Source organism: Equus asinus, chromosome 11 (assembly GCF_041296235.1).
Source record: "Equus asinus isolate D_3611 breed Donkey chromosome 11, EquAss-T2T_v2, whole genome shotgun sequence".
NCBI lineage: Eukaryota > Metazoa > Chordata > Mammalia > Perissodactyla > Equidae > Equus > Equus asinus.
In genome coordinates this window covers 72,600,673-72,614,966 of record NC_091800.1, presented here as the reverse complement: position 1 = coordinate 72,614,966, position 14,294 = coordinate 72,600,673, and the positions used below count along the sequence as shown (strand labels likewise).

At 40.6% G+C, this 14,294-nt stretch overlaps 1 protein-coding gene across 1 annotated transcript in view; it reads right to left on the bottom strand.

Moving 5' to 3' along the window:
* Nucleotides 1-10,891, bottom strand: part of TM9SF2 (transmembrane 9 superfamily member 2) — a 55,445-nt gene extending 44,554 nt beyond the window's left edge. The window contains exon 1 of the mRNA XM_014839188.3: nt 10,511-10,891. Coding sequence (XP_014694674.1) covers nt 10,511-10,681 — 171 coding nt within the window. The 5' untranslated portion in view covers nt 10,682-10,891. The remainder of the gene's footprint in view (nt 1-10,510) is intronic.
* Between the last annotated feature and the right edge of the window lie 3,403 nt (nt 10,892-14,294).

Sequence of the window (14,294 nt, the reverse complement as noted above, 5' to 3'; positions counted from 1 at the left end):
ACCAAATAAATGAATAAATAAATAAATAGATCTGGCTTTCAAATTCAATACTTCATTCTGCAGCACAAAAATAACTTATTTTTAAACTTTTTTTTAAACCATTGTGACAGCAATCAAAAAATGCTGTATAGGTAAGAAATTTCTAGATCAACTATTATAGAAATACAATCCCATGCATGTGTGTACTCTTAAGCAGACAGGAGATGAACAATGACAACGTGGTCTAACTTTGGAGGACTGCTTTGATCAACTTTAGAATGCTGAACTTCAAGGTAATAAGAATGATGAAATTCACAAAGACCAGATCAAGTTCAACAATGAGGGTGGGAAAGAAAAGCTGTATCCATTTATTAGGAAATATGAGCTAATTTAAAGCTCCACCTTCCAACTGAAGCTCCCAAAATTTCTCCAAGGTGTATTTGAAGTTCCACAGGACCCAAAACACACACCCACTCTCTCAGTAGGGGCTCACTGCTATTCATGACAGAATTCTTTACCAGAAAAAGCCAGTAAGTAATCTGTGCCCTAAAGTACTTTTGATGTTGACCAAAAACAATTAAATAGGATTGTTTTACCTGGGACAAGTATATTTATAGTTAGACTGCTATGGTTGCCTCTGGACTCTGATCATGAGGCTACCTGGAATGGCACAAAGCCACGTGTCATTTTGATCTCATTCACTAGTGCTGTCAGCAGCCCTGGAGGGGCCTGTTAACATCCCCAAAACGAGACAAAATGTTTGATGTACAACAAACTAATAATACACTGCCATTGGTAAAGCAACAAAACACAGCGGGCAAGCGTGCAGACTCTGGGGCCAGTTTGCCTGGGTTCACATCCTAGTTCTACCACTTATTACTTGTGTGACTTTGACCAACTTATTTAACATAGTTTCCTCATGGGTGCCTCAGTTTCCTTACCTGCAAAATGCAGATACTAGCATTTACCTCATTGGGGTATGAGGATTAAATAAGTTACATCTATAAAGTACTTCAAACAATGCCTAACACATGAAGTACTATATATTTGTTAAATAAATAAAACCAAATAAATGTAATGATATTCAGAATAGGGAATGCCTAAACTACACTGCACATCCACTAAGATGCTCATCCAGTATTTGTGATGTACGATGGAAGACACTAGCCTTTTATACAGCACTGAAAACAGTATCGTATGCAACCCCTAAAACTGTACTCATGAAATGACGACTCAATGGCAACACTGTCTCAAACACAAAAAAATTTAACTGCATCTCCTTGCATAAAATGTTCAAGAGTACATCATCGGTCATTTTACCTAAAAACATAACAGGACGTGATGTTTAAGCATTACAGCAAGCTTGAATAATTAACACAAATATATCTAACTGTTGTGAAGGCAAAATTCCCAGTTCATGGCTTACTCTGCCAAAATAAACTCTCAAATGGACCATGCCCTATTCTCATCTTTCTTAAAAGGTATGTCACAGAGAATTACAGGCAGAATTCAAGGTTTAGACATCAAAGTTTCATATATGTATAGAATGACACTGTTACTTTTCATCAGCTTTTCTGACGACAAGCATAAATTCTCCAACCCCCTTCACCTCTCTCCTACATTCCATAACTGATAGCTTGGAGCTCATCATCTCAACAATATAATCGTTCATTGTTTTTCTTCAAATATACTTTCTTAACTTGTCCATGACCAAATTAATTTACTACTACCTCTTGCTCTCTCACTTAACTTTAAGAGAACTTTTGGAAATATATTCCCACTGGCTCTCTACTGTGTTAGACACTAGAGCTTAATACTACTTGCAAACTAAAACATTTCATGTTCTTCTCTTTGCCAAATTTAAGATCCAAATTAGCCTGAAGCACTTGCCCTGGAAGTCTGTCTCCACATTTACCACTCTCTACGGATTTATTCCCTACCCAATTCCGCCCTTAAGCTAACCCACACCACTTTAAATTCCAATTTAAGCTTTTTTTTAAATAATCTCGTCAAAACTTTACAAGTCAGATTCACTGGCTCCCTCCAAGTCTATTGTAAGTCTTTGAATAACCTAGAAGCCAGGAATATTCTCTTCCAGACATCACCGCTAGTCTTGTTTATATAATTTATAATCATTTTAACTGATTATTACCATACTTACTCCACTTTAGTCTACAGCCCAAAGATGCACACATTTTTTCCCCTCCCTATTTTCCTAGTTGCACATTATTAGTTTTTACACATCTTATACTTGGCATTTTATCATCAAATTCCCATAAATTTACCTTATCTGTCAACTTTTCCTGATCTGGTTCACCAGCTTTAAATTCTACTCTTAATAACAAAGGTGTTAACAATGCCACCTAACAATCATATGTTTTAGCCTTGCTTTGTGATTTATAATGATGTCTACAATTATCAAGGGCTATCCACAAAATTTTCCAAAATAGCAAAATCCAAAAACAGTTCTCACAAACCTTTCACCTAAAACACAAAATTAGCCAGCCTTGGTGGTCTAGTGGTTAAGATTCCATGCTCTCACCCCTGCAGCCCGGGTTCCCTTCCAGGTCAGGGAACCACACCACCACTCTGCTCTTGTCATACTGCGGCGGCTGCACGTTGCTATGATGCTGAAAGCTATGCCACCGGTATTTCAAATACCAGCAGAGTCACCCATGGTGGACTTTCATAACTCAGCAGAGCTTTCAAACTAAGAGAGACTAGGAAGAAGGACCTAGCCACCCACTTCTAAAAACACTGGCCACGAAAACTCCATGAATAGCAGTGGATCATTGTCTGATACAGCCCAGGAAGATGAGAGGATGGCACAAAAAGACAGGGCAGAGTTCAGCTAGGAGTCAGAATCCACTCGACAGCACTAACAACAAAAACAAAATTAATTTTAACACACTGCATATAAACAGGGAACATGACTTTAGTTTGGAACAACACAGCATCAGACTGCTGGATTCATTTCAAATCCCAGGTCTACTCTTAATAAATATGTGCTCTTGGGGAAGTAATAACTTTGAATATGAGGAATGAATGGGGTAATAAAAAAACAAAAAACAATACAGACGCTGGCCCACAGTGGTATGCACTAAATGACTAAATAGGCGTAGCTATTATTATCTGTTATTTTGGCGAAATTGGACAGTCCTGAATCTGAATATTTATGAGTCTAAAGATAACCCTGAAGGTTTCTGTGAGAGGCTCGCCCTCTCCCCCTCCCATGAAGGACACTAAGACAGGAAGCCTTCTAATCTGCTGTTTCTGCCTATTCATTACCCTCTTCTTGGCTATTAGTCTAGGGAGGGGGAAGATAATGACTATCAAGCACAATTCTCACAATAACCTCATGAGCTAGGATTACTTGCTCTACTTTTAGACAAAGAAATAAGTTTAAAAACTGGACTGCTGACTCAAAAAAAGTGAGCAAACTCAACTGTTGCTACTACCATCACTTTTAATTTCTGTGGCTCTCAGTCCTCTACTCTTCTTCTTTCCTGTTTCTTCTCACACTTTTCCACACTTACTTTTACAGGAAAGTTAGTCCTTCATAGATATCACCACTAAATTATGAACGTTTTTCTGTTGTTAAGTGAACTAATCAAAACACACCTTGGATATTCAGTTCATCTAGGCTATTTTTGAGGCACTTTCATTCACTCTACCTTTTTTAAATTGTGAGAATCTGAAAATTTAAGTATTGTCTCACTTACAACATGCTAAGAAATGTAAATTAAAAGATACCTTTAACATAGAATAGAGCAATTTACAACGTTTGTAAATATGCTACATTTACAATACTCTATTTTAAATATCGACCCTCATCATGAAACCAGATTTCGAAAGTATTTTAAGAATGAGATCTTTCTAATATGGCAGTAGAGCAAATGCTAAAAATCGAAAGAAGAAAGGAAATGAGACTGCCAGCAACTTTATGTGGTTTCATGAAGGGCAAATGTATGCCACAGATACCATGACATTCATCCCTAAGGAATATAAACACAAACACAGATAAAACAAATTGGGCAAAATATAAACAACAGTTGGGTCTAGGAAGATATACAGGTGATGATTATACTGGTTTTTTCTGTGAAAACTGTTTTATAGTGTGAAAAGATGTTCTAGAAGCAGGAAAGTTGACTTCAAAAGAAGTATTAAATAGGAGAAAATAGTAGAACTTGCAATGTACGTGAAAACTGAAGTACATTCACAACAACAAATCCTGAAAAACCAAGAGAAATTCATTAATCAACAGTTATTAATGCCCACGAAGCCCTGTACTAGACATTGTGGGTGATATTATAACACAAAATACATGAACACTTATCTTCACAGAATTTATAATCCAGATGGGAAGACAAAGCATACATTCAACAAAGCAAAAGAAAAAAGTGACAAAGCTCTTTATATGTTCTTGCATAGCTACTAACTCTCTATGGGATTTAGTTTTCTTATCATTAAAATAGCAATGTGCCGCAAGAGGACAATATTTGATTAATTTTAAGGTCCCTTTCCACTCCAAATCTCCTCTCTATTCCCATCCAAAAGTTAGTTCAGCACATCTCCTTCTGGAAATTTGCCTTAAACAGAGACAGCCAACTCCAAAACATTACTGACATGATTTGCAAGAATCTCGAAGGTCACTTATTTACTTCACATTCCCACTTTCAAACTGTCCCAAACTGAATTACTAGAAGCAGGAAAAGTTGTGACAACATTAAACATTTTAAAGAAGTTACAGAGAAATCCTAAAGCAAGACTGTAAATTCTAAAGCAAGACTTAAACAAAGACTGATTACAATCCTGTCCTAAGAAATTTTTTATCAAAATAGTTTTATTTAATTTAGAGTTCAACGGTCTCCCTTCTAAATCCTTCTCCTCCCAAATGTACAGTTTTATTTCTAGTCCTAATCAGCTCATTCTGCATCTGATCTCAGCTTTGGTCACAACTGTACTCTATTTTATTGCTAACACACACACAGGGACCATACCACCAGACTGCATTTTTTCTCCTATTTCCTTGCTCCTTTGTTTCTGCTTTTATTCCACCTTACCTGATTGTTATCACATCTGTTCCACCCCAAACCTACAACTGGTTTTCAAGGTAGAAAGAAATCTCAGTGAAGAAATGTGACTTTGTACAAGGACCAAAGCAAGTGACTAGTCACAAAGGGGTTTCACATCAAGGCACAACCACAGAAAAAAGGAAAACTATGGAAACATCACCTGCTTTAACACTGAAGAAGCCTACAGTGGGAAAAATCCTGAAGAAGGGAAATCTTAACTCAGACATTAAAAAAAAAATCTCAATAGAAATGCTGGAACTCATAAACGGATGTTCACGAGCTTTAAGTTATCTGACCAGCAATGCCCACTAGATATGAAGGTTCTTCCTCTCCCCAGCCCACTGAGAAATAAAACCTCAATTTTAGACTGTATCAAAGAAAGAAAGAAATACAAAACCTGACTACTTAAAAGTTGATTACATAAGTAAAGAGCTTTTTGTTGATAACTGCATTAATCGTGTAAGTCCAGGATTATAAGCAGCCAGGGATCTCCAGGGTAAGGCAGCAGAAGAGGTAGAGAGCACTCAGTATGGAAGATGTAGCAGTAACCCAAAGTGGCAAAGAGTTCAAGAGTTCAGCAGAGGCACTCCTGGAGCTGCATCTTGGCATCGCTACTTACTAGGTATGTAAGTTTGAGAGGGTTACTACATTTTACCCAGCTTCAGATTCCCCATCTAAAAATCACAGGGTTGATCCAAGGATAAGCCAAGGTTAATATGTTCCTGGCACACACAAGGTATACAAATTGTAATCTCTCTCAATATTAGCAAAGGGAAATAAATAGTTTGAAAGGTGGGAATAAGAAGATCAAAGAAAAAAAATTTCACAAATTTCCTCCAAAGCCTTTCATCAGTACTTAATTTTAATGACAACAGAGGGTGACTTTGCAGAATACATTTAAAGTAGCTACAATAAACTACAACACTTAGTGAAAGGACATTGATGGAAAAAAGCAAGGAATAGGAAATTGGGGTTTTGGGAACTGGGCTCTAACAGTGACAGAGCAAAGACCAGTCTCTACAATTTACGTGTGTCTGTGTGAGTGTGTTGAGGGTGTGTGGCGTGGAGCACATCTGTGGTTTTGTTTCAGATGTTCAAGTATACACTTTTTGGAAAGGATTCCCTTTGTAGAGAACCAAAGGCAGCAGTACACTATTTTTACCCATATTGAACTTGCTTGCTTTCCCAATCCCAGCTCTCAGATCCACCACAGAACAATCACAGTTGTAAAATAATTTTATACAAAATTTTAATTTCTGAAAGCAAACTTTCTAACTCAGTTCCATGTACTTCTTCACAGGAAGAAAGAACAATTGTTGGAATGTGAATTTATCATAGTCAAAGTCATTCTTTCCAATGCCAGATTTCATATTTGAAACAGTATCAGTAACTCCCACACACTGAATAGTGTTCAGAAGAACCAATGCTCTTATTCCAGAGAAAACTATGAGAATGTGAAATTAAATATCAATTAAAAAATATGTATTCCAATTATATTGCTAAGCACATATGTAAAACTGTATTTTTTCTTCAGGTATTTCAAAATCTTCAAACTTTCCAAGGTCAAATTAAAACAGGTAGATAGACATTCATGCTTGTGTCTGTTCGGAGCAACATTTAGAACTGTTTTCTTAAATTTTACTTATTCCATATTTATAGGCAACTGCTCCCAAAATAACAATTTATTAAAAGCTTCTAAAAATAACTACCAAGAAAGGAAGTTTAAAAGTATGATTCTGATTGTTTTCTTTTTATCAAAAAGTTGTTAAACTAATTCACTGAAACTTCTTTTTTTTTTTAATCCACCAGGGCGTACATTTGGTCACTTCTCCTTACTGGACAGGAAAGACGATCTTAACCTCTCATCTAACGACATGATCCATCTATCTAACGGTAAAACAGTGGCAGATGTTTTGGAGAGTTTAGTTGTGAGGTCTGAATTCATGTTGACAAGCCAATAAACACCCTGAAAGTTAAACCAGCAAGGGTGAACTGCTAACTAATCTTCAGCTATTAGCCATCAGGCCACTCAGCACACTTAAGACTCAATCTAAAGCTAAATATTTAAGCATGCAGTAGCTAGCTGAAACAGTCAAAACTTTTACAAAGCAGATCTGAACTGCACATTTTACCCAGTGAAGATCTACTCACTTCTGATCAGGGCTTTTACTGCAGAGAACATACTGTCCCTTGATTTTATTTATTTATTTACTACTATTTTTTTTTAATGGACTAACATCGGTTTATAACATTATATAAATTTCAGGTGTACATCGTGATATATTTCAAATTCTGTGTAGATTACATCGTGTTCACCAATGTCCCTTGATTTTAAGAAAGTAAAATGGATTCTAGAAAAAAGGGGGACCATGGTTCAATCCTTTATTACTATGGTTTCAAAAACTAACAAAATAAGGTAAATAAAAGAAAAAAATTCAAAGAAGAACCTCAATAGCAATGAAAGTAATGCAGCATTAAAACAATGCTCTAACTACCATCACATGGCTATTAAATTGATAAATAAAAATGTCTAGAGAGACAGGGAATAATAGCTAATGGCACTGTAAATCAAACTTATATTTCTTGAAAGAAACCTGACAATATTAAAGAGAGCTATAAAATTGCTTCTTGCCTTTGACCTAGTAATATTTGAGAATATGCAAGTAATTCCTGCTAACTACATTCTAGCAAAGCTATTTATAATAGAGAAAAACTGAAACCAATCTAAATGCTCCACAAGCAGGAAATGTTTAAGTGAACCATAGTAGGTAACAGAATAAAACACTATATAGTCAATAAAAACCAATTAGAATGTGCACTATGTAGATATTCAAATATCTGTACATGTGATGACAGCAAGCTAAAAAAAAAAAAAGTAAGCCACAGTATTTATAAAGGCTAATAAATCAGAAGTTAGAGCAATATAAATAGAATTTTATGTTCACTGGACTCCTGTTTCTCTGCCAGTAAACTGAACATAAAATAATTTTAAGAGGAGAAAATAACCAAATCCTGAGGGTTGACTGCCTCTCAGTATACATAGTGAGCTAAAGGTAGCACATGGACTTCACAGTACAGTAAAGACTGTGCTACATAAATTACAATTAGGCTGAAGATATACTTGTTTCACCTCTACATTATGAGTATTTTATAATATCACAACAATGACAAATATTGTACTTTTTCTCTAAGATATGCAAAACCTTTCAAGGGGAATATATAATAAGCAAATACGATTACCCCTATTTTACAGATGGAAAAACTGATGGAAACTATCAACGATTGGCCCAATTCATCCAACTCCTGAATCCCTACCCTAACAGCATCTTCTGCAAGTAATTATTCCTATTTCACAAACCCCATTTCTAATTTTTAAAATAAGTCCCTTCAGCTTTTCTGAATAGTGTATACAAGATTGCCCTTAACAAATATGGAATGAATGAGAAAAGAATTACTGTTAATACCCTGATTGAAGTAATGAAATTTTAAACTGCTTACAGTTTTTCTCCCCTGAGAGGCAAAGAGGAGAAATATTAAACTGCTTACAGTTTTTCTCCCCTGAGAGGCAAAGAGGAGAAATATTAAAGTTTACCTCAAATTCTCTACACCAGTTAGCCAAACTGTAGGGAAAAACTGCTAAAAGTACATCTTTCTACTTGTCTTTAAGAGTTGTTTCCATTGACCAAGATGTGAAAGCAGCTGGCAACAAAGATGAAATCCAAACATTTCAGAAAAATGATCTGCCTTGACCGCTTTATCTCTATACCTGTGAAAATTAAAAATCTACACGGACTCTCTGAAATTAACCAAAAGTTAACTAAAAAGTAGCTACTTCAAGAAAGACCTGTTAAGAAAACAAAAATGATCTAACAGGGGGACTACCTGTAAATTTCACTCCTTCCACGTAAATTTCATTCTCCATCTCAAATGTCACTTCCTCTGTAGCTTTCCCTGAAGACTCCAATCCCCAGATGTTTCCTCATTTGTGTTTTAGAGCACTTTGCACATACATCTTTTATAACATATCAGATTTCAATAATCTGCTCATAAGCTTACGTCCTAGAGGTTCCTAGAAGACAGAGCTACACTTTTCGTGTGTCTGAGGCACTAGGAATACAATACACAATTGCTGTTAAATTTAAATTTAAAGACCAAACACTAAGTTTTAAGAGTGGTTACTAAAATATTTAATGGAAAAACCAGTGTGCTTGTGACTAGCTCTCCCTTCCACTCGAAAGCACTATATTCTTTCAGTCAGAACCCACAGAGTGAAAGCTTCTGGCACTGCAGGGTATGAGAGTTACAGTTTCAAGTGCTAACTGCTGACTTGGGTAAACCTTAAAGTTCTTTAGACATTTCTAGAGACCCAAGTTTTTAAACAGAAACTGTAAAATGCTATGAAAAATTTAATAGCTTCTTTAATGCCCTAAAATAAGCTCAAAATTCACAGCTACAGTAAAGCTAGCAGTAATAAAATAAACACCAGCCTTAAAAAAAAATCAAACAGTAAATAATCTATTAATAGATTGTAAAAGTCTGCTGAGCGATTATTTAAATTGTTAAAATTATTAATAGTTTCAAAGAGATCGTCATGCCCCAAATGGTAAGTTTTACCAACTTAAAATAATTGTGTATGTATACTGTCATGCCCTATGCCGAATAACCTATGTCTGTTTTACCAGCAAAGTGAAAACCTTGAGTGTGAAGGTCATAAGAGATCAAAGTTTTGAAGACTCGCCCTGGGAAGAAAACGCCAGTTTCTCTCGTCACCTGCTCCTTTTAAGTGTTTAAAACAACCTCAGAGAAACTAAAGAGTGAAATCTTACATATTTCTTATACATTAAAATTCTTTTTCACATTTAAAAGATAGAAATTAACTGTCTGAACCATTAAGCGACTCTTTATTAGCACAGGTTACGTGGTTCTGGGTATTACATTCTACAAATAAGGAAGCCAACTGCTAACCATGGAGTTAAAATATCAAAGTCCTGGAGAGAACAAGCTCTCATAACTAACCAGGAGTTCCAGAAAAGTGGAATAAAAAGAAGCAGCAATAAAATCAAAAGCTACTGGAAGACCTGGTCGTCCACTTCCTCCGAGTGCGTGACACAGGGCTGAGAGCGAACCCGCACTCGTGGAACGCTCGCCGCCCTGCAAGCATCCGCCTCCCCGGGAGCGCCATGCATACATGGGGTCCCCGTTCCAGGAAAACTGCATACAATCGCTCGGGCTACCTGCCTGGCCAGACGAGAGGTGAGCCTGAGGCCCACTGAGTCCTCAAGAATCTCCCCCCCTACAAAGGCCGTTGCAGGGCCGCCCGGCCAACCCCAAGCGCTTCTAGGGACACTCGACCCCACCCACTGCTACGCCCCTTTCTCCTCGGACCCCAGCTCCCCGGGCACCCGGAGGCTTCCCCTTCCAACAGCGCACCCGGGGGTCCGCCAGGCCTCCCCCACCTTGCACTCATCGCTCTTTTTTTCTTCGTCGCAGAAGTTGACGGGCGCCAGGCCAGGTAGGTAGAAAGCGGCGCCCCGACGCGGGCCTGGGGCCGCCCCCAACAGGAGCAGCGACAGCAGCAACAGCCGCGGCCACCAAGGTGGAGACGACGCCGGCAGCCTCGTGCTCATGACGGCTGTTTCGGGGAAAGGGCCAACGAGCCGAGGGGATGAAGAGGGAAGGAGGGACGGGGAGGCTCGAAGACCGCAACGAGGCCGCCCGAACTGAGGGAGGCCGGCCCCACGACGGATAGTTCCGGTTGCGCTAGGAGACACCGCGGGTTCCGCAACAGAAACCGAACCGGACCTCGACAGAGCATGCGCAACGCCGCCTGCACATGCTCAGTGAGAGGGGCCGCCAGCGCCCCGAGGAGTTTCCGGGAGCGGGGGGCGGAGGCAATCCACTTTCCAGGTTTTCTGCCGGCCGGCAGGGTGGTTGCTGGGAGGGCAGTTAGGCGCTCACGTTCCTGCCCCAAATTCCGATGTAGAGCTCCGTAGGGGCGTTGTGAGCGTCCCGCTTGCCCGGCGCCCCTGGCTTGTGGCTTTGTCTCAGTTTCCCATCAACAGCTTGCGGTTTCCTCACCATACTGCCCGCGGCACGCCAACCGCTATTACAGAGCTGGTGCTCCAAAAGTACTTGCTGATGGAGGCGGGGTTGGTGGCTGGAGGGAGAAGTTTGAGAGACACCTGGTTGGGAGCCCCCTAAGTTAACAAATGGGGAGGAACTAGCCATGTATCCTCAAATAGACAGCTACTCAGAGGTGCTTGCACAGACAGGTTCCGAGCACTGGATGCGGTAACGCATTCTTGAGTGGTACAGTAATTGCACAGAATAAATAGGACTTCTTTAAGGGTGAGTGGAAATGAGGTGGGGAGAGAAATGGGAGTAGACGAATAGAAGGTAGTGTTGACGTTTCTTTGCAAAGGAAGACATGGGCACACCTGAGAGCTCAAGGAGGAAAGTAGTTCTAGCGAAATAGAAATCTGGTATGATTATCCTCCAGCAAGTTTCTGTCACGTTTCCTATTGAAGTAATGTCCGTGTGTGTGTGTGCACATAGGTATTTGTGTGTGCGGGGTGCATTTTCAGAGTATTTTTCAAGGAGAAAACTGCTTTTGGTGACGTAAAGTCAATTCAGTTGAGTTTTAGAGTTCAATCGAATATTTAGGAAGAGCGCATCAACTTAGACTATATAGCAAGGTATCATAACCCGACAGTACCTCCAGCTCAAAATTCAAGAATGAGCAAATTTGCCAAATGGGCAATTCAGGTGAGTGTGGAGCCCCGTGCAATCCTGTCCAAATTCTCGTGGGTGTTTGCACGTTTCCCCCCTGGAAAGTTTATAATGTTAATTAAATTTTCAAAGGGATCTATGACCCTACAAAAAAGGTTAAGAACCACTGTTCTATACTCTAGGGTAACCAGAGTAATGAAAGATAAAATTCTTGTTTGCAAAGGTAGTTTACATAGACTAGGAGCTCCAGCTTTGAAACACTACTATCTAGTGATGTGACCTTGAACAGGTTAATCAAGTCTCGTAGTCGAGAGAACTGGGAGGCAGAGAGAAAAGAACGTCCATCTTCTTAAGGTTGTTGTGAAGACTAAAAGGGGGAAAATGCACGTTAAGCGCTGAGCACATTGCTTGGCACAGAAGAATGGCAGGCATTTTTATAACAAAAGCCAATCTAGCAAGGGCCTGCGCAGTGGGAATGTCACTCTCCTGGAACCCTCTGCCCCTCGAGCAAATCAATTAACATATTTGAACCTCTAAACAAAGGAAAAGAATTTATAATATTCTGTACTTGAAGTCATGGAGATTTACAATATAATAAGAGGAAGCGGATGTTCTCTCCATTTAGAAAGGAAAAGGGAAGAAAACTTAACATTTTTGTTCACTACCTTCTATTTACCCCCGGCCAGTACTTTACCTTCATTATCTCGCCGCCCCCACCCCAACCTGTTTTTTCCCTTCCCTAGTTTTCCCCATCTCAGGAAAATGGCACTGCTGTCTCCCTGCCTCTCAGGCCCCAAACCTGGAAAATGAATTTCTCCTTCCCTCACTCCCAAATACAGTCCTTCTACAAGTTCTGCTCCCTGAGCCGCTGAACTAAACTAAATCTTTTCAACACTTTCCATGTCCACAGCTACGCCCCAGACCAAATCAAAATCTTAGTTCCACTGGACTTAGTGCAATAGCCTCTCAACTTCCACTCTTGCCAAGAGCGACCTTATAAAATCTTTAAATCCCTCAATACCACTCTGCTTAACCCCCGGCACCCCATACAATTTACCACTACCTGGAATTAACGTGGTTGTTTACTGTCTCACTCCTCGTTTATAATGTAAACTGCATGGGAGTAAGACCCTTGTCTCTACATCCTACATCACTACATCCCCAGAGCTTAGAGCAGCGTGTGGCACATAAAGGAGACAGGGCAAGTAACCAGAAAGCACTACAGGACTGGTACTGGCCAGACCACAGAAATTCTAGATCTGAATTCAGAATCTCAGACTTTCAGCGCTGAAATAAACCTGAGATTTCCTGGTCGCGTTTAACGTCCTCCCTTGACAGAGGAAAGAAAGAGTGATTGCCCACAGGTACACGGCTAGTCATTGAGACCCAGCCCCTACGATCTGGGGGCCCCAAGGGGTCCCCAACTTTCTTCTAGCTAAACCCCGCCCCCTCCTCAGTCCCGGGTTCAGCATCAGCAAAACCCGGAAAAGTGGAGTCTTCCGCAACGAAAATGATCTCCGGAGTGGAGACGCAATTCGAGCCGACCCGTGCGCGAATGGCGCATGCGCAGGGCAGGCCGACCGCGCCTCGTCAGCTCCTATCTGAGCGACTAGTTCCCGGCTTCCGCGTCCAGACTGCAGACACGTCATCGCGCGCGGCCTGGCCAGGTGGGAAGGGCCAGGGGCGGGGCTCGGCTGCGGGGCGGAGCGGACCCCTTACTTCCGGATCCGGCCTCTCCCGGAGTTCCCTTGGTTACCTGGCGCCGGTGTCTGCGCAGTACCCGGGGCGTGGCGTAGAGGGATCGCCCCGCCCCTCGCCCAGGCCACAGAATGGAGTCCCTAGCTTGTGGCGTTGTTCTGTATCGTCGCTGTCATGCAGAAAGACTCTGAGGATTCCAGCTCCAAACTAGAAAGAAGTGAAGTTTTCCTTCCGTTCTCACCCTTCCTGTGACGTTCCCTTTTTCGAAGTGCTGATACTTCTGACTCGGCTGTAATATTTGAGGGACACGATTTTCTCGTTTCCTCTGCTACAGATAGCGTTTGCCGGCTCCGATTTAAGGTCCTTAACTCCGCGTTTTTTCTTCCACTCTTCTCCGCCAAAGTAATTTTAGAGCTTGTTTTTCTGCGTTTCCGACGGCTACTATGTATTTTCTCGCAGGTAAAAGTACAGGATGCCCAGTTAAATTTTAATTGCAGACATAATTTTTTAATATAGGCATGGCTCAGATATTCAATGGGACAGGCATGTATTTTGTCTGGCAACCCCATTTGTGTATCAGGTTGCAGGAAGGACAGCTATACTCTGCTAATTGTGTGCCTGTAAATGAATGGGCTTTCAAGATTTTCTGGAAGATAAAAATCACCTCCACCGGCCAGGCGGCGTGGTTAGGTTCCCATCCTCAGCTTGGCTGGCCCGGGGTTTCACCAGTTCGGATGCTGGGGGTGGACCTAGCTCCGTTCCTCAAGCCATGCTGAGACCATTCCACATAGCAGAGCTAGAAGGACCTACAGC